At 44.8% G+C, this 27,414-nt stretch overlaps 1 protein-coding gene across 1 annotated transcript in view; it reads left to right on the forward strand.

Moving 5' to 3' along the window:
• The window catches only part of PAK5 (p21 (RAC1) activated kinase 5), a 154,166-nt gene that overhangs the window by 101,834 nt on the left and 24,918 nt on the right, over window positions 1-27,414 (forward strand). The window contains exons 3-4 of the mRNA XM_054995493.1: window positions 2,345-3,130; window positions 22,197-22,691. Coding sequence (XP_054851468.1) covers window positions 2,345-3,130; window positions 22,197-22,691 — 1,281 coding nt within the window. The remainder of the gene's footprint in view (window positions 1-2,344; window positions 3,131-22,196; window positions 22,692-27,414) is intronic.

Genomic DNA, 27,414 nt, shown 5'->3' on the forward strand with positions numbered 1-27,414 from the left:
AGTGGGTGTTGCCACCTACTCCACTCGTGATCCCAACTGGGTGTAGGGGGAGCAGGCATTTCCTCCTGCTCCACACCTCATCCCAGCTAGATGAAGTGGAGGGCGAGCATTGCCACCTGCTCTGCTCCTGATCCCAGCTGGGTGAATGTGGGGGGCAAACATTGCTGCCTGCTCCATGCCTGATCCCAGCCTGGGCTTCCCACCGCGGCGCACTCTCTGGAGAGATGAACTGCCTCGTCTGGGCGTCCCTCCATGGCAGTGCCCTGTGGAGGTGCACCAGAGTAGGATGTGAGTTGTCAGGAATACTGTTTGCCTTTTATATAGCAGGATGTTACACTCTATCAGATGGGCAGATGATTAGGCCAGATATAACCTTAAGTACAGGAAAGTCTGGAAGAAGGCTGAGAGAGGACCCCTTTGAGGAGGTGTCTGTCCACAGTTTCACAATACTGTGTTCTAGTGAGTTCTACTGATCAACAGCTCAAGCTTAAATCAAGCCAGCCATACTGCATGCTGAGCTGCTGTCTGCTGAGTAGAATCATGGAGTACAGAAATGTTCCTAAACATTGCGCCTATAGATACTACATTGTCCATCTGTTTCTCCCCCCAAAGCACTGGAGCAGAAAAAACAGAAGACCCCTGTAGGCATCTGGAAATATCTGCCCCCACTACATGAAAATTCATGGCTTGGAACCTTCCAACTTTTTACATCGTCCCATTGCAGCCATTTTGTGATTAATTTCACTGCCCATAGCAGCCATTTTGGTGGCACCAACTGTCCTTTCTCAAAACCTCAGAAATGCCCAAAGGCATTTCTCAAAACCTCAGAAATGCCCATTTCTAGGTTGGGCAGAGGGTGTCAGTGCAATAAACTCATAGCCTTGCAAATATAAGGAATGGCAGCCAATTGTTAACACAAATCTCCCAATCCTAAAAGCAGAAGTGAATTTAATTTAAATAAAGAAAATTGGGGGGAATTAAAATGTATTTAAATCGATGTTTACTTTAAAATCTGTCATGTAGAGTCCATGTCTGTGTTGCCTGTGCATTGATAGATGTGTCAGTCTCATGCCAGACTTGAGTCCAATAGTTACTGGACCCGAAACTTGCTTTTCTGTTACAGACCAACATGGCTATCCACCTGAAACTAGGGTTGCCGGTCCCCCGCTCCCACCCTCCACTCCCCACCCCCGCTTACCTGGCCAGCAGTGGGGAATGCGCCTCCCGGGGCATGCAGCTCTATTCAGTATTTCCACACATCACAGCAGCCAGATTTTGGCCACTTCATGCCTGATTCAGCCTGGATTTGGGTGGAGCACAGGAGTGCTCCCAGGGTGGCACTTGGCCTGTGTGATGATGTCACTTCCTGGAAGTGACATCATCACATGGGCCAGGCACAAACACGTGCATGAGGAGAACACTGAAAGGTAGGTGCCGGGCCTCCGATCTCCCACCCGAGGGGGTTGAGGGATCTGGCAACGCTCCCTGAAACTAGTGCCAGTCACATCCCGAGACAAAGATCACTTTGTCTGCTTCCCCCGCTTAGTATATCTGACAACTATAAAATGAGATTGTCCTGGATTTTAAGGCATTTTTACACAACAATTAACACAAAAATAACATTTGAAGTAGCACTTTTTGGAATATTGAACACAATATAGAGTCAGATAACTGATCCGTCTAATCCACCATTTAGCAACAATTGTTGAACATGTGAACAGTCTGAGATCCCTTCAGTGGAGACTAGTGATGGAATGGGGACCTTGAACATACGAAGTGCTGAGCTCAAGTTTCCTGCTGCCAATCATGTCCCCAGATAAAATTCTACCTCACTGATACAAAATGATTATAGTTTAGACTGAGAAATTATGGCAACTGTATAAAGTTGGGGGAAATGGATCCAGGTGTCTCCTTTGTGCCTCTCAGCACATGGGCAGTGTCACCTTACATGAACTTTTTATGGAAGAATAAAGTGCTCGATAAGAAGCATACCAATTTCCATTCAGCCATTTTTTTCATAACAACCTGTATCAGTGAATCCAAACCAGAGAGTAATTTCATTCCGCTATTAAGGAACAAACTAGTTGTTAACATTGCACAGGCTACCATCAAATGGTAATTTATTGTAATAGTCTGTCATTGTGTAGAGAGTTTGCAAGTGTATGCCATAATGCATCTTTAAGGAAAATGACATTTTTGCCCTCCAATGATACATTATATGGGACTCAGTGGACTGTCAGTATTTTCCTTGCTGTATCATTCAAATTGCTCTGCTCAATAATTTCTATCAGTATGACATTAAATCTACAACAGTCTTTAATCAAAAGCTATCTTCTGTTCCCAGACTATTGTTAGAGGAAATAAACCTTGCAAGGATACTTCAATCAATGGCTTGCTAGAAGAATTTGACAATATCTCGGTGACACGATCCAACTCCCTCCGGAAAGAGAGCCCGCCCACCCCTCACTTTGGACATTCAAACCACGTAGGTAGTCACCAGCAAGAAAATGGCTACATCACGTACTCTCAGTACTCAAGTGAGTCAGAGACAGCAGCAGACTTTGTTACTGAAAAATACAGAGACAAGAGCACTCACGGGGAAGAATTAGACAAATACTCCAGAGGCAGCTATGCCGCAAAACAAAATGGACATGTCATGAAAATGAAACCCAGCGATATGTATTTTCCGGAAGCCAAAACTCTGAAGTCTGATATATCTAGATTCTTACCAGATTATCATGCTCACATGGACACAAAAAGCAAACTGAGTGACTACGGTGGTCTGAAGTTGGAATACCAGAGGGCGACTAGTGGATCTTCTCTGGATTACAAAGAGTCTTTTCACTACACTCCCTCTAGAACTTCAATTCACAGCCAGTGCTCAAGGGAGAGACTAGAATACGGGGACAGCGAATGGGGCAAGAATGACTATGACAAAAGACCCAAATCATCCTATGTAAACCCAGCAAGCCCTCAACCGGCCATGAGACAGAGGTCCAGGTCCGGCTCTGGTCTCCAAGAGCCGATCACGCCCTATGGAGCAAGTGCTTTTAAGTCCAGCCAGCAAGGGCATTCGTATAGTTCATATACCTACCCTCGCTTATCAGAAACTGCAACAGCCATTCCAAAGGTAAACATTTCTAGGTCGACCTTTTCAACGTTGGGGTCAGTCCACTATCTGGAGTTCAACACCTATTCGCACTCCAGTATAGTCCTGGTATTTCAGAAAAAAATAGATTCTCGCTTTGGTTGTTGATATCACAGAGATGGAAACTGGAAAAGGACACTTCCATAGAGGTCCTGAATGTGAATAACAATATCTCACCCTAGACCTGCTATTCTGTACTCGCAGCTCTACTCTTCCTGCCCAGTGGGTTAGATCCAGTGATCATCTCACATAGAGACTATGGATCTTCTCTGTTTTCTCTTCCCATCACCAGTCCCTTCTGATTCTGGGAAAGGTGATTTCCAAGACCATGTATCACATGTGGAGATCGGTTGGCTGCAGTGAGGCAGGGGAAGGAAACAAACAGCTCAATCCTAAGAGGAGTTACTCCTGTCTAAGCCCGTTGAAATCAGTAGGCTTAGACTGGAGTAGATTGATTGATTGATTAGATTTTTAGCCCGCCCTCCCCACAAGCAGGCTCAGGGAGTAACCCTTTTTAGGATTGCACTGAAAATCTCTCCCTCCTCCATCTCTGTCACTGGAGCTCTACAAAAGGCAAGAAGGGGGATTTCTCCCCTTTACCCTCCTCCTTATTGCAGGCTGCTGATTTGCACTGCTGTTACTCCATGCAGGCTCTGCGACTCTGGGAATCACCTCTCCCCAGTAGGAAATGGCTCACTAGAGGGATGGGAAAGCAGGGAAGATACTTGGTCCCCAGAGTTTTCCACTGATGAGTTGCTGGATCCAATCCAGTATTTGAAAGTAGGACTTCTCTCATTGAGTACTAAAACTGTATAAAATCATATATTTGAACAATCATTTTAAGGCCAAAGTAGATATTAACTAGGGATGGAGTGCGCCATTCCTATTTTTTTTTCCCAATAGCATTTTCATTTTTGTATGCTGTAGTTTCTTGGCGATCTGCAGAAACTCCGTGAAATGCCTTGAATATCCTTGTGTTTAGTGCATTCCGTTATGGAAATCTTCTAACTACCACAGCATTTACATTCAATTGTGCATGCAAATGTGCACCCCAGATGTAGTCTTCATTGTTCTCAATGGGGGTGCACATTTATATAAGCATTTACATGGCACATTCTGTAATTATTCTCAGTTCCTCCTTCAGTCGGCGTGTGTAGCAGTATGCACCAATAGTCCCCCACTCCAACAGAAAGTAAAATCAGATAGAACTGGAGGGAAGGTGGGATTGAGAAATTGTATGTACCAGGGGAACTCTAGAATCTAGGCTAGAAATGGAACCAGTTCAGTTATTGTAGTGTTCCTAGACACTTTACAAAATAACAGCTGCCATCAAAACCAGTTTACTTTTTCTCTCCCTCTTATGAAGAATTTTCCAGCGTTCTGGCATGAAGGTATTCTAAACCTCCTGCCTCTCGCTAGCACCTGGTGATGTGGGACAGCGTCAAGGAAATACATAGAATCAGGGCTTTTTTCAGGGGGAACGTGGGGGAACCGAGTTCCGGAACCTCTTGAAAATGGTCACATGGCTGGTGGCCCTGCCCCCTGATCTCCAGACAGAGGGGAGTTGAGATTGCCCTACGCATGTAGGGCAATCTCAACTCCCCTGTGTCTGGAGATCAGGGGGCGGGGCCACCGGCCATGTGACCATTTTCTCCGAGGGCAACCCACTGAGTTCCACCACCTCTTTCCCCAGAAAAAAAGCCCTGCATAGAGTGTCCCGAGGTGAGGTTTTTGAGCAGGAGAGTGACACATTTAGTGTGTGTGTAGATTCTAAAATGGCCATATTCTGCAAGCAAAACTCTGGCCCTCCAAATACCAAGACACTTTCTCCCTTCCTCCGCAGGGAGGATTTGAATACATAGCAATAAATCCCATTTAATTTCAAGATCACCTCTCACATTTGGTAGCTGTCTTTTAAAATACTGTTGATATTTCAGCCTCTTCTGTCTTCTAAAAACAATCTTTTGTGGGACAGCTAATAAGGCTAATAATAACAGAAGTATTCTTGAGAAAAGACTGGTGTTTTCTGTGTTATTCAAGTGTGTGTGTGTGTGTGTGTTATGTACCATCACTTCTGACTTATGACAACCATATAAATTAACAGAATCCTAACATCCTATCAATAACCTTGCTCAGCCTTACAAACTGGAGTCCATGGCTTCCTTTACTGAGTCCAGCCATCTCTTTTTTGCGTCTTCCTCTTTTCCTACTGCCTTCTTCCTTTTCTAACATTATTGTCTTTTCCAGAGAGTCTTGTCTTCTCATGATGTGACCAAAGTACAATAGCCTCAGTTTCATCATTTTAGCTTCTAGGGAGAATTCAGGCTTGATTTGATTTAGAACCCGCCTATTTGCCTTTTTGCCAGCCATGGTATCCATAAAACTCTCCTCCAGCACCGCTTTGCAAATGAATGAACTTTCTTCGTGTCAGTGGCCGTTTCCACACGTCTTACCTGCCTGCGGAACATCGCGCGAAAGACCCGGAAGATAGCGTCTTCTTGTGCGAAATCGTGCCAGGAAGATGTTTTGCGAATTGCACAAAACTCGTGAATAACAGCATCTTCCTGGCGCGATTTCGCACAAGAAGACGCTGTCTTCCGGGTCTTTCGCGCACTGTTCCGCAGGCAGGTAAGACGTGTGGAAATGGCCAGTGTCTAACTCACACATCCATGCATAGTAATGGGGATAATGGATTGTCTAGATCTTGGTCTCTGGTGATACATCCTTAAGGATCTTTTCCAGTTGCTTCATGGTTGCCCCTCCAAACCTCAATCTTTTCTGATTTCTTGGTTGCATTTTTCCTTTTGGTTGATGATTGAACCAAGGAAAAGAAAATCTAACCATTTCTTCTTAAAATTGTGTAATTCTTTATTGGTGTTTATTTTTTCTTCTCGGTGTTCAACTGTAATCCTACTTTGGCACGTTCTCCTTTAACCTTCATCAGTAGTTGATTCAAGTCTTCACTGTTTTTTGCCAGTAACATGGTGTCATCTGTATATCTCAAATTGTTAATGTCCCTTCACTAATTTTCACTCCAGCTTCTTCTAAATCTAATCTAGTTTTCCTTATGATATACTCTGCATATAGAGCAGATGAGATTATATAAATCCTTGTCTGACACCCTTTCCAATTGGAAACCATTCTGTTTCCTCATATTCTGTTCTAACAGTGGCCTCTTGTCCAGGTTACAGGTTATGCCTCAACACTATTAGATGTTGTGACACACCCATTTCTTTTAGCACCATTCATGGCTTTTCATGATCTACACAGTCAAAAGCTTTGCTGTAATCAATAAGACACATTTTTTCTGAAATTCTCTGGTGTGCTACATTAGCCATCACAAATTTGCAAAGTGATCTCTAGTGCCTCTTCTTTTTCTGAATCCAGCTTGAACATCTAGTATTTCTTGTTCCCCATATGGTAAGACTCTTCACTGTAGAATTTTGAACATCACTTTGCTTACATGGGAAATTAATGCTATGGTCCAATCGTTACTGCAATCTTTAGCATCACCTTTTTTAAAAAATTGGAATGTAGACTGAGCATTTCCAGTCTGTGGGCCATTGTTTTGTTGTCCATATTTGTTGACAGATTTTTGTTAAAATTTTGATGGACTCAATTTCTAGCTTGAAATAGCTCTATTGGTATTCCATCTATGTAGCGGGGTGTGGGGAGGACCTGGCACTTACCTTGGTGATCCTCTCACACATGTCTGCTGGCAGGCATGATGGCATCTATTTTGGAAATGACATCACACCTGGAAACGGGCATGTTCCTGCCCTTCTCAGGGAGCATGCCTGGCACGGCCACGATGACATCACGTCCGGAAGCGGGGGGTGCTCCTCCACTTGAAGCCAGCTGGGTGACCTTGGGGCGGTCACAGCTCTTCCAAAGCTCTCTCAGCCCCACTCACCTCACAGGGTGTTTATTGTTGTGGGGATAATAATGACATACTTTGTAAACCGCTCTGAGTAGGTGTTAAGTTGTCCTGAAGGGCAGTATATAAATCAAATGTTATTATTATTATTAATTTTTTTAATTTTGATATTAACAATTTGTGGTCTGTACCACAATCAGCTCCTGGGCTTGTTTTAACAGAAAGAATAAAGCATCTCCATCTCCTGCTTCAAATTATGTAGTCTATTTGATTCCTGGCCATTCAGTGATGTCTTCATATACAATTGTCTGTCTGATTGCCTGAAGCATATGTTTGCAATGAACAGGTTGTTGGCTTCACAAAGTTCTACATGTCGCTCTTTTGCTTCATTTCATAATCCAAATTTTCCGATATTGGTTGATTGTGCTTTATCTCCTACTTCTGCATTCCGAAATAGCAAAGAATCCAGTAGCACCTTTAAGACTAACCAACTTTATTGTAGCATAAGCTTTCAAGAGCCAGAGCTCTCTTCGTCAGATGCATGGAGGGTATGAAGAAACTGGCCAGAGATATATAGGTGGTGAGGGGAGGGGGGAGAGGGTGCAGGGAGTAAGGGTCATGTAAATGTAAATAAGTTCATGAAAGAGGTGGAAATCACAATCCAGGCTGGGTATGTCCCCTCCCCTCCAGGGCAGAATCTGAATAGAATGCCTGAAGGCAGTTACTTTTTGTAATGAGATAACCATTCATAGTCTCTATTCAGTCCAAGTCCGACTGAGTCAAATTTACATATGAATTCCAATTCAGCAGCTTCCCATTGGATTTTGCATTCCAGTCACCTATGATTTTCAGTGCATCTCTTCAGGAGTATGATGAATTTCTTCCTGGACACTTGCATAAAAGCCTTCAGTTTCTTCCCCCTCAGCACCCGTACTTGGGACATAAACATGAATGAATCATTCAATTAAGAATGTATTATGAAACTTTCCTCCTGAGTTTTACTTGCATTTGTGGACTGCACCACACACACACACAGTTCAAAATCTGTACTCCAATAGTAATCACAATATGTTGAGCTGTCCCAATTTTTAATTTTACATTGCTAGTCTTCTAAAGACAGAAACTATTATCACTTAAACATTTAAACAAAAATGTATTTAATGTCTTTGCATGATGTATATAGGCACGTAACCAATAGATGAGCTTCATTTAATACCCATACAAAAGAAGGAGAATCCTTAACAGTAATAACATTCAATTTATATACTCCCTTTCAGGACAACTTAACATCCACTCAGAGCAGTTTACAAAGTATGTTATTATTATTTCCACAGCATTCACCCCGTGAGGTGGATGGGCTGAGAGAGCTCTGAGAGAGCTGCGACTGACCCAAAGTCACCCAGCTGGCTTCAGCTGAAATGCCCAGGGTCATGCTGATCGCTGCCTTGGCATCAGACAGCAATTTTCCACAGGCCAGTTTGTCTAGGGATCCTCACAGTGTTTTGCTATCTTCTGGGCATGGAGCAGGGGTCACTGGAGCAGTTGGAGGGTAGTTGTGAATTTCCTGCATTGTGCAGGGGGTTGGACTAGATGACCCTAGAGGTACCTTACAACCCTATGATTCCATGATTCTAAGGGCCAAGCTACAGGTGACGAATGACACTTGAACGGCAAGTGGATTGCGTGGAGGGCAAGTGAACTGGGATAAATACACTTGCCATTCAAGTGTCATTCGTCACTTGTAGCTTGGCCCTAAGTGGAAGAGTGGAGAATCCAACCTGGTTTTCCAGATTAGAGTCCTGCCGCTCTTAACCACTATATCAAAACAGCTTAGCTGTGCCAATGAATTGTCTTAAGAAGCTGCAGTATTTCAGTCCCTGTTCCCACATTAGTTTCACTGAACTCAATAAGATTATTCTAAAGAAAGCGCCAGTTCACTTGACCTGCTTAATATTTGAACAGTGGCTAATGCATGTGGATTCTACACGTGGTTCTGTTGCATTAGGTCTTAGAGAGTCCCATGCTTCTAAGAGCCAGGCTACAAGAGACAAATAACATGAGGAGGAGCACAGGAAGGGAGTCGCAGTGTTAGCTGGGAAGCTGAGTTTTAAAAGAGATCGGAAGGCTTTGTCAATTTCCCCTCTCTACAGAGCCAGGGAGATCCCTGCTCAGAAGGTTTGTTCATTTCTTCTTTGCCTCCCAAAGGCTCTGTCAGTTTCACTTCCCCTTTTAAGAGGCAAAGAAGAAATAAACCTTCTCCCTGGCTCAGTAGAGAGGGGAAATTGGATCTCCCTGGCTCTGTAGAGAGGGGAAATTGACAAAGCCTTCCGATCTCTTTTAAAACTCAGCTTCCCGGCTAACATTGCGACTCCCTTCATATGCTCTTCCTCGTGTAATTCGTCTCTTGTAGCTTAGCTCTAAGTCAATTGAAATCAGTGGTTTTAGAAGAGTGTAACTGTGCTTAGGATGGCACTGTCTAGACCACCATCTTTTTTCGGCTGTGGTTTGTGAGATGCCTCTGAAAAGCCCACAGACAGACAACTGTTCTCCCCAGTTGTGGCTACCATACCATATCCCCAAGGTATGCTACGTTTAAACTATTCAACGGCCATCACGAAAAGCTGTGGAGAGCCCTGCGTTTGTCTCGTTCCTTTTGAAAGCCGGCAGCACATCTACACTTGAAAAGGTGCTTTCTTTTGGGCGTCCTGAATCTATTCCATAGTCCGGTTCAGCCTGACATGAAACTCAGCGGCACAAATCTAGGACCCTTTCAGCACAGGCTGAACCTTAACAAGCCGTCATTCTTCATTTCAACACTCAAAATAAGTCAAGTAATCAGCTGTGGAGTGAGTAAATGGCGCTATTAATTTATTGTCCTGCATATGTGATTTCTCCATTGTTTGATGCTGGCTCAATTTTTGTGCAATTCTGATTTAATAATCCACTTACTCTACATGGGCTGAGATTGTAGGGTCAATACCCTTATTTGCATTACAATAAGCATCACTTCCTTTTCCCCTGCCACATTTATAGTGAACACCTTTTATAGCACAATCTTAAGCAGTTACCTTCTTCGAAGCCCTTGTGACTTCAGTGGATTTAGTATTTATTTACTTATTTACTTAATTTTTGCCCCACCTCCCCCCACCAGTGGAGAACAAAAGCTGCTTACTTCAGTCTCCTCTCCTCCATTTTATCCATTTTATCTAAGCAATTTATGTAATTGCTTAGAAATGCACTATTAAAGTCAAACAAAATGGCTGGCTTAGGGATTTTTGTTTGGGGTTTTGGGGGGGGGGGGTTGCATTACTGTCTTTTTACTCCTCGCAAATAAAAATCCACTGGAAAGAAGTTTTTAAAGTGGTCAGGGTCCCCTTCTTAGCAACTACAAGGTCCGTTGTCCCAGAGGGAGAGCCATTTCTGTTTCAGTGGCATTAAAGCTTGTCCTGGCAGATGCTTCTACAGCAGCCTGCTCCATTTCACTACGGTGCGTTTGATGGATTTCTTGTCAGAACTTAATCTGCTCTGCTGTACAGATGAGAGAATCTCTCCTCCTCCTCCTTTTTTTGTTTTTTACTCATTAAAAGAATTTCCTTTGGGAGATTAATTGAAATGCAAATGTAAATACGCACAAAAAGAGAACAAAACCTTTCCTATTGCATGTTTATCTGACTTCATGATGCTACAGATATCTATTCCCAGACTTTATTAGATATTAGGTCATGTCAGGTTTACTGAGTGATATTTTGTTATACATCTTGGAACAAGCAAAACATGGATCATCTTGCATTATACATATGTGCAAAATGCATGCATGAATACCTTTTCTAAAAGTGTGTTTTGTTTCTCTTCTTTGTTAAACCTGTATCTTTTAGTCTTAACATGCAAAAAAAAGGAGGGGTATATTCATTCAAATAAATTTCTAGTCATTGACACTGAAAGGTAATTAACTTCTGTCTAAAATCTGAGCAGCCCATGGGACACTTAAAGCAATAAGAATTTAAAGGGATAAAAAATTACCATTCTACCTCTTGTTCCTTAGATGTTTGCCAAGAGCTCCCTCCTTTGTTTCTGGATGCTTTTTCAGCAATCACTTTCTGGCACGGTTGCAGCATTTTACAGCACTGTAACCTGACAGGGACAGGCTGCTTTCAGCTTCACATTGTTTCCCCATGGGGACAATCCCGTTCTTTCCCCTCACATCTTGTATTCCCTACATTCATCTCCAGCAGGTTTTTGGCTGGATGTTTTTAAAATTGGTTGTATATTGCTATATTGTTTAAACATTATGTACCTCCTATCAATAATTCTTTTTTAAAAAAGCAAGAATCCTGCCCACAACGAGGTGCCCCCGGGGGGGGGGGTCAGGCAAGAGTGGTAATGGTGACAGATGTATCATCAGATGTGGGGGTAGGAAAAAATCCCCCCACAAACCTTCCCCAAAATTGCTTTGGGTATAATCTTTCAAGAAAGATCTTACCAAAGCAAGTTTGGAAAACCTGCTGTGGAGCCAGGGAAAAGCCAGAGCTGGCTGATGGAACCATACAGGTGCCTCCTAACCAAGTGCTGCACTTTGGGAGGGCAGGCAGAACATAAGGCCTCAGTGAAGCCACTTCCAGTTGGTCACTCCATTGGCTAGGTCCCAAAGCAAGCTGAACATAGATAATGCTTGTTTTCTGTAGACCTCTAAGTCTTGCCAGTTCTTTCTACATAGTTTACCAGTAAACAGGGCTTTTTTTCTGGGAAAAGAGGTGGTGGAGCTCAGGACCGCACAATGACCTCACTTTGGGGCAACTGGAACAAGGGGGGAGTTTTTTAAAGTTTAAATTGCCCTCGGCGAAAATGGTTACATGGCCAGTGGCCCCGCCCCCTGATCTCCAGACAGATCTGGAGATCAGGGGGCGGGGCCACCGACCATGTGACCATTTTCAAGAGGTGCCGGAACTCCGTCCCGCTGCGTTCCTGCTGAAAAAAAGCCCTGCCACTAAATAAGGGGTGGGGCCTCGCCTTACTGGAAGAGCCTGATTCAGTCCCCAGCAGCTCCGTTTCAAAGGACCAGAGAGTGGGCGATGTATCGGTCCTCTGCCTGAGATCCAGCAGGGTTGCTGCCAGTTTGAGCTGACAATACTGACCTTGATGGACGGATGGTCTGCACATGAATGCAGCTTCATGTGTGTTCAAAAATGCTTTATAGCTGACGCTTCTTTTATGCTATCCTCACAACTCTCTCCTTCGGGAGCAGGAAATGGGTGCTGGGTGCAGGTGATTCCCCACCCTCAGCAAGTAAATGGGAGACCTAACTCAAAGTATCATTCTACCGGTACAATTGCAGCTCAATCTGGGGCCATGCGCTAAAAGAAGAAGTGGAGAATCAGAATTCTGTGCGCTTCACTTTCTTTATCTTTCAGTATTCTATATTGCATACTGATGACAAGCTGGAAATCCACAAAAGAGCGAGGAGAGGGAAATTCTGTTCACTAAAAGCTTCCCCTTCAGGACTTGCTAAGCACTCAGAGGCTTAAGCAGGCCAATTCCCTCCCCCCCCCCCTTAAGCTGATACTCAACTGCTCTCCATATTCCATTCTGGAACATAAGTAGCTGTCATCATTTTGCTTTTTCAAGCCCCCTCCCCTTTTCTTTTGGTTGATTTACAAAATCCTTTCTCCTCCCCCCCCCCCCGCATTCCCGCAGAGTCTCCTGCGTTGGTAGAGAACCCGACCTGCTCTGTGGGTGGCCTCACTGTGCAGTTTTCCTCATCCAAACAGTGGCCAGCCATTTCACTATTCTGCACCCCTGGTAGATCCAGGCTGTCTCGTGTGGGAGGTTCGGTGCACTCTTCCCAGCAGGTTGTATTCAGCCAGCACCATAATTACATCTGCTTTTGTTTAGATCAAAGTAATTTATAATCTTAAGAGTCTGCTGCTGCAAGATGCGGTAGGCGGTACTGCCGTTGAGTCAGCACTTCCAAAGCCTTTAGAAGAAAGAAAAGCGGCTCCGAGCCTCAGAGGAGGGGCCTTCTGAGAGTGAGCAAAAACATATTTTGCATCAAAGCTCTCAGAAGCTGAAAGGATGGGAAAGCGCTCCGAGTGCGGGGGGCTGGAAACCCCTGGTCTGATGCTGTACTTCTGACTCTGCTCTGATGTGCATCAGGACTACAGTGACAAATGGATGCCGCAGCAAGAGGTTTCATTCTCCCTGCAGTCTTCAAATAAAATGGTCAAATGATGTTCCACTGCAGAATTCAATTTCACAGTTCAGTTGGGTCCTTGATTACGCTGCCAAATTCAGATTAATGTGCATTTAACTAACATGGATCAGGCAGCTGCTGGCTGACAGCCAGCGGGAATACTAGCAGTGAGAGCTGTGTAGCGCTTTCTGCCCTATCCACCCCTGTACTCCTCTGTTGAAAGTGATTGATTAAATAAATTCACTGCTATAATTATTTGTAATTGTGCTACATCGTGAGCTTGTGTCTAAACCCCCCACCCACTCCGAGATGTTGCATGCTTTCTCCCAAGCCCTTTTTTTTGTTTTGTTTGAAGGGGAGAAGAATGGTTCTTTTTCAGGGTTACAAAGGCTCGGAGGAACAGCGGAGAATGTCAAGAATGCATGGTCTGAAAGCCAGGCAAGGCATTAGTTGAATAGTATTTTCTTATATTATATTCTTACAGAATACAAACGCGTGCATGTATGAGCCAGACTGAAATCATTACAGGACAAGTAAAACTTCATTGCCGAAGCAGTCTTTTAAGGGCGGCTACTGATAATTCCCTTGAAGACAGATTCTTATCATGGATCTAAATCTCCCTTTTAAAAATTAGCTTGTCGACATGAAAACCGTTCTGCAAACAGGAAACTGCTGCCTGTATCTTTGCAAAATGAAATCTGCTCTAAGCTCCACCAAGACTGAAACTCTATTTTATATGCCCATGTTAGAAATTCTCAGTAGGATCTTCTATACCAGGGGTGACCAAACTGCGGCTCGGGAGCCACATGTGGCTCTTCTAGACATATTGTGTGGCTCCCAGAGGGCTCTGAGTATCGCCGTGGCCATACATTTTATTTTTAGTTTATTTCCCTCCCTTCCCTTCTTTCCTTCCATGTCTTTCCTTCCCTCTTTTTCCTTCTTTCCTTCTTTCTTTCCATGTCTTTCATATTTTCAATAAAAATATTGGGGTTGCCAGGTCTGACTCAGAAAATACCTGGCGACTTTGGGGGTGAAGCCTATCAAGGATGTGACATCATTTTTATGATGTCACTTCCTGCATACTGCACCAAAAACCCACCCCTTCCTGTGATGTCACTTTCAGGACACTCCCCCAAACCCACCTCTTCCTCTGAAGTCACTTCAATGCATCATGTCTTGTGGCTCTCAAACATCTGACGTTTATTCTATGTGGCTCTTTCATTAAGCAAGTTTGGCCACCCCTATACTATAATCCCCTAATCTATACTATATTCATGGTTTATTTCCAATTCTACAGAGTGCCGTCATTCAAGTTGCATGCATGTTCTTGATGAGAGCAACAAAGTACATACATGCAGCATGATAGCCTTTTGAGGCTATGAAAAGGGAATACAGCTTCTCTTAAGGGAAGAGCCATGATTCAATGGTAAAGCACGAATTTGTTCACGCAGAAAATCATAGGCCCAATCTTTGTCATCTCTTGTTAAAAAAATTCAAGTAGAAGCGCCAGAATGGACCTCTGCCAAAGGTATTACACAGCCACTGTTAATCAGGATGGACAACAGCAGGGCTTTTTTTTAGCTGGAACGCAGTGGAATGGAGTCCTGGCACCTCTTGAAAATGGTCACATGGCCGGTGGCCCCGCCCCCTGATCTCCAGACAGGGGAGTTTAGATTGCCCTCTAATGTGACCATTTTCGCCGAGCACGATTTAAACTTTAAAAAACTGCCCTCCTGTTCCAGTTGACCCAAAGTGACATCATTTGCAGTCCTGAGTTCCACCACCTCTTTTCCCGGGAAAAAAGCCCTGGACAACAGGAAGTAAAATGAGAAGGGAATTTGGTGCCATAATCCTGAGGTATTAAAATTGAAACTCAGTTCAGATAAGACTGAGGCCTATTCTATGCAAGAGGTGCTTGTGTGTAGAGCATTGAGGGGGTAGAATGGGCTTGACCACTTCAGAATGCAGCAAAAAAATGTACATGTTTCCAAAGCACCCATGTTAATAAGGCTATGTACAAGGAAAAACTGGCACAGCATTGTGTGCTGGGAGATTTTACACAGAACAGTGTTAAAAATGTGATCCCACGTGCACACACTTCAGCCATCTGAAACGGTAAAGCCTGCTCCATCATGGTTGCTGTGGGTTTTCCGGGCTGTATTGCCGTGGTCTTGGCATTGTAGTTCCTGACGTTTCGCCAGCAGCTGTGGCTGGCATCTTCAGAGGTGTAGCACCAAAAGACAGAGATCTCTCAGTGTCACAGTGTGGAAAAGATGTAGGTCATTTGTATCTACTCAGGAGGGGTGGGGTTGAGCTGAGTCATCCTGTAAGAGTTTCCCAGGGTGTGGAATGCTAATGGCGGGAGGCTATGTTAGGCTATGTTCAGCCACTGCTGATTTTTCAGGTTGTCCAAGTCTGCAGTGTCTTTCATGTTCTTTTATTCTTGTCTGGATGCTACGCTTTGTGGTCCCGATGTAAACTTGTCCACAGCTGCAGGGTATACGGTATAAAAATCAGCAGTGGCTGAACATAGCCTAACGCAAACAGGGCACAGTATCTTATTCCAGGACACCAAAATACTGGACAACACTTCCAACTACTTTGTCAGACTGCACAGGGAAGCCATTGAAATTCACAAGCATAAGCAAAACTTCAACAGGAAAGAAGAAACCTTAAAAATGAACAGAGCATGATTTCCAGTTCTGAAAAACACCAGGCTAACAAAACACTCTATACTCGACAATAGCCCTGCAGAGAAGATTAGCACATCAAACACCAATCCATATGCAAAAGAACCTCCCCAGGATACAGTGAAGCCTCCCGCCATTAGCATTCCACACCCTGGGAAACTCTTACAGGATGACTCAGCTCAACCCCACCCCTCCTGAGTAGATATAAATGACCTACATCTTTTCCACACTGTGACACTGAGAGATCTCTGTCTTTTGGTGCTACACCTCTGAAGATGCCAGCCACAGCTGCTAGCGAAACGTCAGGAACTACAATGCCAAGACCACGGCAATAGAGCCCGGAAAACCCACAACAACCATCGTTCTCCGGCCGTGAAAGCCTTCGACAATACATCGAACACCTGCTCCATCATCTTATTGGTCTGCCATCTCATTTGGCTGCAAGTGCTGTTCTTGCCAGATTTATTCATTTAAAAACATTGTCTAGGCGCTACCAAGTTACACACAGTAACATATTCAAATACTAACAAATTTTATTCAAGCTGCTTTTTAAAAAGATGCTGGAAGGAAACATTCTCCACAAAGCCCAAGCCCAAAGTTAAGGTACTGATTCTCCAAAACCTTATACTGGAGAACAACGCGATGTTTTGCTCTCCATGCACTTAAGAATAGCTTGTAGACAAAGTTATTTCTGGATTGTTCAAGACAATGTAGAATATCTTGCATCTGGCTGAGGCAGGAGAACTTTTCTCATGGTGTACAATGGATGTTACTGAATCATTCCATGATCAAGATGGGCTTCAGTCTGTTAAGGAACCACATTCTTCACAGACTCCGGAATATCAATAGTTATAATAGAGCAAACATCATTGAGAATGAATCATGTACACTCACCGCATGGGAAAGGGCACAATGTATATTAAAAATACATACGTATTTCACATACTCTACATGGCATCCAGATTGTCTTTGTCAGTCCCTGGCAGTTAGACCCCCAAGTTCTCCACAGTTAACACAGGTGTTCCAGTTGAAGTAACTTCATTAGAGATCCATTCTGTACAAGGTGCATAGACAGTGGAAATTGGCAGAAGTGACGTAGGTGAGGCTAGCAATGTTAGTTATAGGGAATCTTCCCGCCTTTGGGACACGGACCATTAATGGGGGGGGCGGGGGGGTGTTGGAGTGAGACATTGTTTTACAGTAGACAGAGAGAAAGATGAACTTATCTTTGGTTCTCAAGAAGGATACATTCCACGCCAGTTTCAGCTGGCAGTCAAGGACACTGGCTCAGCAGAGGGAGAAAGAAAAAGAAAACATTTGCAAGATAACCTACTGGCATTGCAGCAATAAAGAACTTCCCGTACTCTCAGAGACCAGAGGCTGAACCCACATACATTCATGGCAGATATGCAGGAGGCATATATGACAGTCTTCAGCTTGAGTGGATGGCAGCAGTAACTTAACCAGTTTGGTGTAGTAGTTAAGAGCGCGGGGCTCTCATCTGGAGAGCCGGGTTTGATTCCCCACTCCTCCACTTGAAGCCAGCTGGGTGACCTTGGGTCAGTCACAGCTCTTCCAGAGCTCTCTCAGCCCCACCCACCTCACAGGGTGTTTTGTTGTGGGGATAATAACAACATACTTTGTAAACTGCTCTGAGTGGGCATTAAGTTGTCCTGAAGGGCGGTATATAAATCGAATGTTGTTGTTCTTGTTGTTGTTATTATTAACTCTTAATCATGCTCAAGCCCTAGCCTAGCTTTTAGAACAATCTTGCAACATCCCACCAAGACTCAAACCGTCCTATATTCTGTCTCAAGCAACATCTGCCAGATGTCCTCTGGCTACTTATGGCATGCGCATACGTACATGGCTCTATAAAAGTCAGGCGTGGTATCTGCTGGTGTGCTTTGCATCTGACTAGGGGCTGGGACAACTGGGTCCAAATCCCTGCTCCGCCATGGAAGCTCATTGAGTAACTGTAGGCCTGTCACAGTCTCTCAGCCCAACCTACCTCAAAAGGTGGTTGTTGACAGGATAAGGCAGACAAGTGGAGAATGAAGTAATAAGCCCCTTTGGATCCCCACAAGGGAGAAAAGCAGGAGATAGATAAAAATAAATAAGCCCAGAATTAATGGTATAAAGGACAGAATTAGAAAGAGGCCTGAGTTGGTAGCTCTTTCCTTGTTTTCTCCAGAGATTGATGCCACTGGGATACTATTTAGACTGGGGAAAAGTGTAAAAAAAATCCAGTTTGCTTTACAGAGGAGACTTGCTCTCTTATATGTCCACTGGTTTCTATGGACTTAGAAGGGCGTAGCGGTTGGGATTGCACTGAAAATGAAAGGTCAGCTGTCATTTGTGAGAGTGGCTGATATATTTGATCCAGTTTTGGAAAAGGCAGTTGTTATTTTTCAGAGAATACCTGTTTATTCTGGCATTTAGGTTTTAACAAGAGTAACAGCTTGAGCCATATTGCTGTACACAACAGATCCCCTTAAAGCCCACTGAGCAAGATCCAGGTCCAATAGGCCCTTAAAGACCAACTAGATTTCCAGGGTTTGAGCTTTCATGAGTCAGAGCTCCCTTTGTTAGATATGAGGAATGGAAAAAGAAAAGGGTCCTTATAATCCAGGCAGATGGTGGGAGGGGTGTTGCAAATTAGAGTATCAGGAAGCTGGCTATAATACATGTTGTAATTAGCTTGATAGAGCAGGGGTGTGAAGTGCAGAAAATCAGCATCTGTAATGGAAGAAAAAATCCTATGCCCCAGTTCATTGCTCCAGATTTGCAAGTAAACTCAAATTTCAGCAATCGCGCATTGTAATTTTCCTCCGACGTTTCTCTGCTTGAGAACTTCTACTCTTAAGTCAGCAATGGAATGTCCTGGAAGATTAAAATATTCTCCTACTCGTTTTTGGATGTTGTGATTTTTGATACCAGATTTAAGCCCATTCATTCTTTTGCAAAGGGACTGACCTGTTTGTCCGATATAGAGAATTGAAAGGCGGTGTTGACCCTTGGAAGACGAACAAGAAAATGAGCCTGAGATGGGCCGATTCCACATGGCTTACCTGAAGCCGGGACGTTGCGGAACAAGCCGGCAAAAACGCAGAAGATCGCGTTTTCTCGCGCAAGTTTTGCGTGACATCGAGCAAAACTTGCGCGAGAAAACGTGATCTTTCGCGGTTTTACCGGCATGTTCCGCAACGTTCTGGCTTCAGGTAAGCCGTGTGGAATCAGCCATGGTGTAGCTGGTGCTCTTAAGTCCAATGATTGTGTTGTTGAATATGGGGGCGGAGTTGACATCTTGACTTATTGCAGGCTCTGTTTGTGTCCCTGTTGGGAAGTGCAGTGGGAAGCTCACTGAAGTCAATGGGACTGAAGCAGCCTTATTAGTGCACGAATCGCTGCTCCGATCTTGATGGCATTCTGTGTAATAGTGCAAAGATACTACCAGGAATAGACGGGGCCCATTGCAGCAGGAAGGATTCCTGGACAAACTCTGTTGAAATGAATGATACCTGCAGAAGAAGGCAGCAAGGGGTCCACCGTGCTTCTGCATGTAATCTGGATAGAGTCTGCCCAAGTAAGAGAATTGGGCAATTAAGAAAAATAAGAAGTAAGAAACATAACTACATTATGAAGTTGCCGTGCTGAATAGGGTGTACATCACAAAATTCCCAAGCTATATAAAGAAATATACAAACATGGCTGTGATGTTCCGGAATGCTAACACCAATCCAAGATGTTTGGGATTTACAAAACCCCTCTCCCAAATAATCTCCCCCTACCCTCCCCGAGTTTGAATGCTTACAAGCATGAGCTCATGATTACCTAGAAAATGGCATTTCTCCCTTCCAATCAGATCCTTGCAAGGGAGAAGCACAGAGTTCTGTTAGCCAATCACCTTTAGATACAAGCTGCAGAGGGCTGGCATTCTCCTTCACTCCCTGTTTTGTGGTGGTAGGGCCCTTTTTTCTCTGCAAATAGTAGCTGGAAGTACGTTGCTCCGTGGTCCATAGAACTGGAACTTTTGTTCCAATTCTCTTGAAACTTGGGGGTTCTTTAAAAGACAGTCAGCAGTAACTTTCCTGCAAGTTTGCTGCCATTTGGTTGAAAAATAGCCATTCCAGCCCTCCCCCCCCAAAGGTACCTTGTTCAGGGGGCCGAATGGGTACCCTTAGTTCAATTCACTTGAAACTTAGAGAGACTTTAGTAAACAGGAAGCCTTAACTCTACTGCAATTTTAGTGTCATTTGTCTGAAAAACAGCCACTACAGCCCCTCCTAAAAGCTTCCCATATGGAATAATGACAGAACAATGAGATGGGGGGGTGTCTGCAAAGGAATCCTTTTTTTACTTTGTGGGGGGGGGGGCAGATCACAACAAGGAATAATGACAAATGCAGAGCTTTCAGCAGAACGGTTAAAAATGATTATCAAGTCAGTCACTGTAAGAGTAGGAAAATAAAATTAACGCAGACAGGGTTTTTTTTTAAATGCCAGTGGCTGGCTAGAGCTCTCCTGCTAGGCTCCCACTTCGCCTCCCTTTTAGTACTCAGTAGTGAGAACTGCAACTGTGCAGAGAGAGAGAGACCTAATTCACGGGTCTGAAAAATTGACTGCATTTGTTCAGCCTGCTTGAAACTTGGGAGTGGGGTCTTTAGATTAGAGGGGAACTGTGTTCTGTGTAAATGTGGTGCCATTATCTTTATAAACAGCTGTCCCAGACCCTCATATACATTCCCCATTGAAAACAATGGCCCCAGACTCTAGAACCCAGAAAACCACACAGATTTGAATCTCAAACTGGTAATGTTATCTGGAATCTGGAAATAAGCCATCATGGTAACCCCCACCAGCACACTGAGCCTGGATTCAAAATTATAATGAAATTTTTCTCAGCACGCATCCCTACTGCTGAATATGAGATCCATATGAGATCCATGTAGTGTGCATTGCCTGGCAGCAGCTCTCCGAAATCCTCGGCTGAGATCTTCACCAGTCTTACTACTTTACCTTTAGACTGGTGCTTAGGCTGTCCAACATCCCGGTGGGGTCTGAATATCTCCCAGAATTACAACTGATCTCCAGCCCACGGAGTTCCCCTGGAGAAAAGGGCTGCTTTGGAGGGTGACGTCTGGCATTACACCCCACTGAGGTTCCCCCTTCCCCAAACCTCGCCCTCCCCAAATCTCCAGGAATTTTCCAACCTGGAGTTGGTGACCCTACCTGTGATTGAACCTGAGAACACACCTGTATCACATCTGTCACTGAGCCACAACCGTTCCAGAAAGGAGAGGGATGTGCAAGCTGCTTCTGTTTGTGTTCTGTCGGACGATTCAGTCCTCTGCCTGGGACACTTCTGGTGTATCACACTCCTAGCCAGTGAGTGACAGCCTTTGCCCTGCTACTTGGCAGGCATGGAATGCACAAAGGCAGTTCTGTGACTGGGACTACTTTGAACCAATTGAAACATTTGGGAGCTGATAAGAGACCCTTCAGAGATGTCTCTGGAAGGGAGTCCACCATGCCCCATTAGTGAGCTGCTCCCCCATGAGAAACATAGGAACATAGAGCTGGAAGGGTCTCCAAGAGTAATCTAGTTCAGCCCAAAAAACCTTCAGGAGGAAAATTCCTTCCTGACCCCAAAGTGGCGATTGGCATTACCCTGGGCATGTAAGAAAGGGCTACGAGAGCCAAGCACCATGCCCTCCATCTCAAAATCTGCATTCATTCATATTAAGTCAGAGGCATCATAGCTGTCATAGCCTTAAAAACCTCCAAAGAAAGATAGCCCACCACCTCCCGAGGAAATCTGTTCCACTGAGGAACTGCTCTGTCAGGAAGTTCTTCCTAATATTGAGCTGAAAATATTTTTGCTTTAATTTTAGCCCATTGTTTCTGGTCCAACCCACTGGAGCAACATCCTCTATGACAGCCCTTCGAATACTTGATGAGGGCTATCATATCACCTCTTAGTCGCCTCCTCTCTAGGCTTAACATACCAGCTCCTTCAACCTTTCCTCATAGGACTTGGTCTCCAGACCCCTCACCATCTTCATTGCCCTCCTCTGGACACATTCCAGCTTGTCGATATCCTTCTTAAATTATGGTGCCCCAAACTGGATACAATACTCTAGGTGAGGTCTAATCAGAGCAAAGTAAAGTGATACCATCGCTTTGCGTGATCTGGACACTATACCAGAGCAAAAAAAATATGTGTCTCCTCATTATTTTCAGCTGCTCATGTGTGCAAAACTGTGCTGACTTGTTTACTTGCCTCTCTTCACAGCTGGATTATGATCGAGCACAGATGGTAGTAAGCCCACTGCTGTCTGGATCAGACACTTATCCTAGAGGCCCAAGCAAGCTACCTCAAAGTCAGAGCAAAGTCAGCTATTCAGGCAGTGGCTACCAGTACCCTGCAGTCTATCACAAATTCTCTCACTATCACCACCAGCCTTCTCAGCAGCCGAGCTCTCCTTACATTTCCACAGCTTCTTACCCCACCTCCCCGAGTGTCCCTTCAAGCACGTACCCCCCGCCAAGCTGGGGCTCCTCCTCAGATCAGCAGCCCTCCCGGGTGTCCCACGAGCAGTTCCGAGCAGCTTTGCAGCTGGTTGTGAGCCCTGGGGACCCTCGAGAATACTTGGACAACTTCATTAAAATTGGGGAAGGCTCCACAGGTATTGTTTGCATCGCCACCGAGAAGCACACGGGGAAGCAAGTGGCTGTGAAGAAAATGGACCTCAGGAAACAGCAAAGACGAGAGCTGCTCTTCAATGAGGTAAGTTGCTTTGGGCACATGGGACCTTCCGGGAAATCTGGTTACACGTATTGTCCTGGAGAGCAGGGCTTTTTTCCAGCTGGAACACGGTGGAACGGAGTTCCGGAACCTCTTGAAAATGGTCACATGGCTGGTGGCCCCGCCCCCTGATCTCCAGACAGAGGGGAGTTGAGATTGCCCTCCGCGCCGCTACAGCGGCGCAGAGGGCAATCTCAACTCCCCTCTGTCTGGAGATCAAGGGGCGGGGCCACCAGCCATGTGACCATTTTCAAGAGGTTCCGGAACTCCACGGAGGGCAATCTCAACTCCCCTCTGTCTGGAGATCAGGGGGCGGGGCCACCAGCCATGTGACCATTTTGAAGAGGTTCCGGAACTCCACGGAGGGCAATCTCAACTCCCCTCTGTCTGGAGATCAGGGGGCGGGGCCACCAGCCATGTGACGATTTTCTCCAAGGGCAATTTAAACTTTAAAAAACTCCCCCCTTGTTCCAGCTGACCCAAATTGATGTCATTGTGCAGTCCTGGGAGCGTTCGTGCACTTTGCGCACACACATGTGATACCAGGGGCAGCACCTCCCACCAAGAGTTGCCCCCTCTGCTGTCAACCCACTGAGTTCCACCACCTCTTTTCCCAGAAAAAAAGCCCTGAGAATAACTAAGGACAAATGCATTCACTCCTACCAGCTTTTTTCCTCATGGGTCACAGGAGGCGAAGGTTTTTTGATGGTCCAAAGGGGTTCCTTCTGCTTTTGACAGTAGGAAACCTGGTAATTCCAGAGCGGTAGCCCAATTAGTTTGTTACAGCAATATGAAGCAGTCTTGAGGCATCTTAAAGACTAACTGAACTTTAGTCCAGGAAAAGCGTGTGCTAGAATAAAATGTAGTATTTAAGATGCCACAAAACTTGCTTGTGTTTAAGGCTGTATAGACTGACAGGAAAGGATTTAGAACAGATTAAAGATATTTGCTGCTTGAAATACGCACAGTGTCGTGGAATGGACCGAGTGCTAGACTGGGATCTGGGAGTCCCGGGTTTGAATCCTAACTCTGCCAGGGAAGCCAGCCCAGTGCCTTTGGGCTAGTCGCTCTCTCTTAGTGTAACTTACTCCATGGGGTTGTTGTGAAGATTACATGGAGGAGAGGAGAATGACGTCATCCACTTCAAGGTCTCATTGGGGAGAATGACAGGATATAAATGAAATAAATAAATAAAGGCCAGAAGTTCAGAGGAAGAAGAGCAGGGGTTGGACTAGATGACCCTGGAGGTCCCTTCAAACCCTAAGATTCTATGAAATAAGTGAAAATCCCTAATGGCAGCTGAATTCCAGAACATGAAGAAATCCAGAACTAGTCCATCAGCTTGGGTGCATCTGTTGATGTCCCAGAAGAGAGTCCTAAATTCAGGAGTCCTAAATGCATCTGACAAAGAGAGCTGTGGTTCTTGAAAGCTGACGATGCATCTGACAAAGAGAACTGTGGTTGAAAGCTTATGCTACAGTAAAGTTGGTTAGTCTTAAAGGTGCTACTGGACTCTTTTCTGTTTTGCTACTACAGACTAACACGGCTAACTCCTCTGGATCTAAATTCAGGATTGAAGCAGAGGCATCCCCTAGAAAGGCCCCCGTCCTTCTAACCCTTTTCTCACCAAATGGAAATCTGGCTTAGTTTTACATCAAACCGAATACCAGCATTAATTGATTGCTGTTCAGAATATTTGGTTTTTGTTGCAACTTTATAGAAAGTCTAAAATTTCAAATCTTTGTATACACAGTTTCAAAATTATGATCACTGACACTCTAAACTCGGAGCCAAGCTATAAGTGACTCCTGACACAGGTAGGACACTTGTTGTCAGCTTACCTCAAGTTTTGATGGGAAATGTAGGCGTCCTGGTTTTACAGCTTGGCTCTCCATTACTAGGTAATAAAGAGAATGGCCGTTCCCGTAACAAATAGCTGCACAACAAAGAGGGAAAACTCCCACGAAAACCAAACGAATCACCAATTGGTTTGTAGACTAGTGAAAAATTTTTAAAGTACAAGTGCAATTACTATTGTAGTCATTCCATACAAAATGTACAAAATTCATTCAAATACATTCACAATCAATTATATAAATATCATATTCAATATCCAACACTCATATGAACTCTACAGTTATAGTAGTTACACCATAAACAAACTGCACCCGGGTGTATGTAAAGACTTTAAAGATAAGACATCTTCTAATAATGGTATTCTTTATGTCCTTTAGTCCATATTCTTTCTTCAGTAATACAATTCCTTCAGTAGGATGAGTGAGAATGCAAAGATGCTAAAAGCCTCTTCCTCCACGCTCAATCTGGGGCCGGCTACGAATCACAGATTTCGTGCCCACTTCATCAGGAGCGTGCTTCACATCCCATAAGATAATCTCATTCACAATATAGATTGCTAGTTAGTCAACCCGGAGTCTGGCGGCTGCGTGTTCTCTTGCTCTCAGAGAAAATGCAATGTAGAATGCCCATAATCAGTTTGCCACCAGATTCGCTTTAGGTAAAGAATTATAACTGGTAACCATTGGTACTTCCAGTTAGAAACCCCTGATGCTTTATTACTCCAGGTTGAAGGCAAGCAATGGTGAGTGATAAACATGACTTGGAGGTCACAGCAAAAAACAGTTGCTAAGTGTGGAAGGGAATCAGTGTGAACAACAGTATGAATGATGTCAAGGAAAACATACTAACCTAAAGACAGAAGGTTAAATCATGATTTGGCCACTAAGTGAACCAAAAACACACCCCCTCCCAGGCAGACAGTTGCTCAGAGGTATTAAGGAGCAGCAGAGAACTGCTGGCCACAGCACCAATCTAGGTTTACCAGCCCCCAGGTGGGTCCTGGAGTTCTCATAGGACTCCAGGCTACAGAGTTCCCCCTGGAGAAAAATGGCAGCTTTCAAGGGTGGACTTTTTGGTATACTATAAAGTTTAGGAAAAACATGAGTCTCCCCAGGAACACACACACACACGAATCCTAAATCTCCAGGAATTTCCCATGCCAGAGTCGACAACCCTCCTAAGGCCAAGCTACAAGTGACGAATGACACTTGAGTGGCAAGTGAACAGACACATGTATTCCTCCCTGTTCACTTGCGCTCCACTTGCACTCCACTCGATCACTACGTAATCTTTGCTCACTTTGGCTTTGGTCACGTCTCTGATCGAAGCTGGGCTGAACTCAAGCCGAACTGCCCACGCTAACAACACAGATCTGCCTCTTCTCAGGCAGGAGGAAGGCAATATGTGTGCGTCTCATGCTGCACCCTCAAACACGCCTGGGAGTTAGGAGTCCACGGGCTGCTTCCACCTCCTCCGGCTGCTCTGGCCTACTCTTCTTCCTCTGACTTCTGGTCTTAGCTGCTTAGCATGCAGATTCAATCCCCGGCACCTCTGGTTAAAAGACCCGGGCAGTAGGTGAGGAGAAAGACCTCTGCCTGAGACCCTGGAGAGGCACTGCCAGTCTCAGTGGACAATACGGACCTTGATGGGCCAATGTTCTGATTCAGTGTAAGGCAGCTTTGTGTGTCCATGTGTTCGTCTTAGTCTCTCAGTCAGCTCCTCCGGAACCAATTCTTTCCTCTTGCACAGGGAACGCTGTGCTTTGCTTGACCCTTCCTCCCCACACCGGCTGTTAGCCTAGCATCCATATCCCACGGTGCTTTTGCCTGTCTCATGCAGCCCTGGCTTTGGTCACAGTGCGCCGCTGTGGGGATCAGCCCAGAAAGAAAAAGGAAGCCACCCCCTGCTTAGAGAAGTCCTCTTCTCAAACTGCCGCCTGCCTAATACTCACCCTGGCCCTAAACCTGCCATTACAGCTTTCACATGGAGGGGAGCCACGTGCAACTGAAATTATAACGTTGATTACACTATTCAAGAGCTGAGAGTGATATATGTATCCCCTTTAATCCTCACAACAACTCCGTTAGCCAGAGAGAAATTGACTAGCCAAAATTCACTTTGTGAGTTTTGTGTCGGAACAGAGATTTAAAATTCGGATCTCTCCAATCCTAGTCCAGCACTCCAGTGGACCCCCCCCCCCCAACATGGTGCCTGCGGGTGTCACGGTACACACCAGTGACTTTCTAGGCACCGACTTGCTTCTGCCCTAGAGGATCTTCCGCTAAAACAAAGAGCTAAACCTGACATTTTCCACCCCTTCACTGGTGCAGAAGGTGCTTCAAAAGAGCCTCACAGACGTCACCTTTGTGTCTGTGGGGCACACCCCTTGGGAAACAGCTGCCACGATCATAGAGGGATGGAAGATTTGGAACCCTCTCCCAACGTTTTGTGATTGGTCCAAGGCCCTCGTGGTAGCCATTTTGTGTTGGCATCAACTACCCTAGAAATTTCCCATGGGCTCAAAAATTGTGCACACACACACACACACAAGCACTACTGCAGAAGGGCTCCATTTGATGAACCGATGCAAAAAGAGTCAAATAGTTGCATGGATGGGGAAACATCGTATGTGCCAACTTTTCTCACTGCTGCCAATCAAATCCCACTCTTCTATATAACAATTACAGTTTCCTCGTTGCTTTTTCCAAGTCTTTGTGGCCTCGCATGGCAGGGTGCAGGCCTGCAAAAAGGGACACGCAATGCCATCCTAAACAGAGTTAACCCCTTTTAAATCCATTGATGTAAATGAGCTTAGAAGGTCATAACTCTGCTTTGGGTTGGCGCTGTG

The sequence above is a fragment of the Eublepharis macularius genome, chromosome 1, assembly GCF_028583425.1.
Source record: "Eublepharis macularius isolate TG4126 chromosome 1, MPM_Emac_v1.0, whole genome shotgun sequence".
Classification (NCBI taxonomy): domain Eukaryota; kingdom Metazoa; phylum Chordata; class Lepidosauria; order Squamata; family Eublepharidae; genus Eublepharis; species Eublepharis macularius.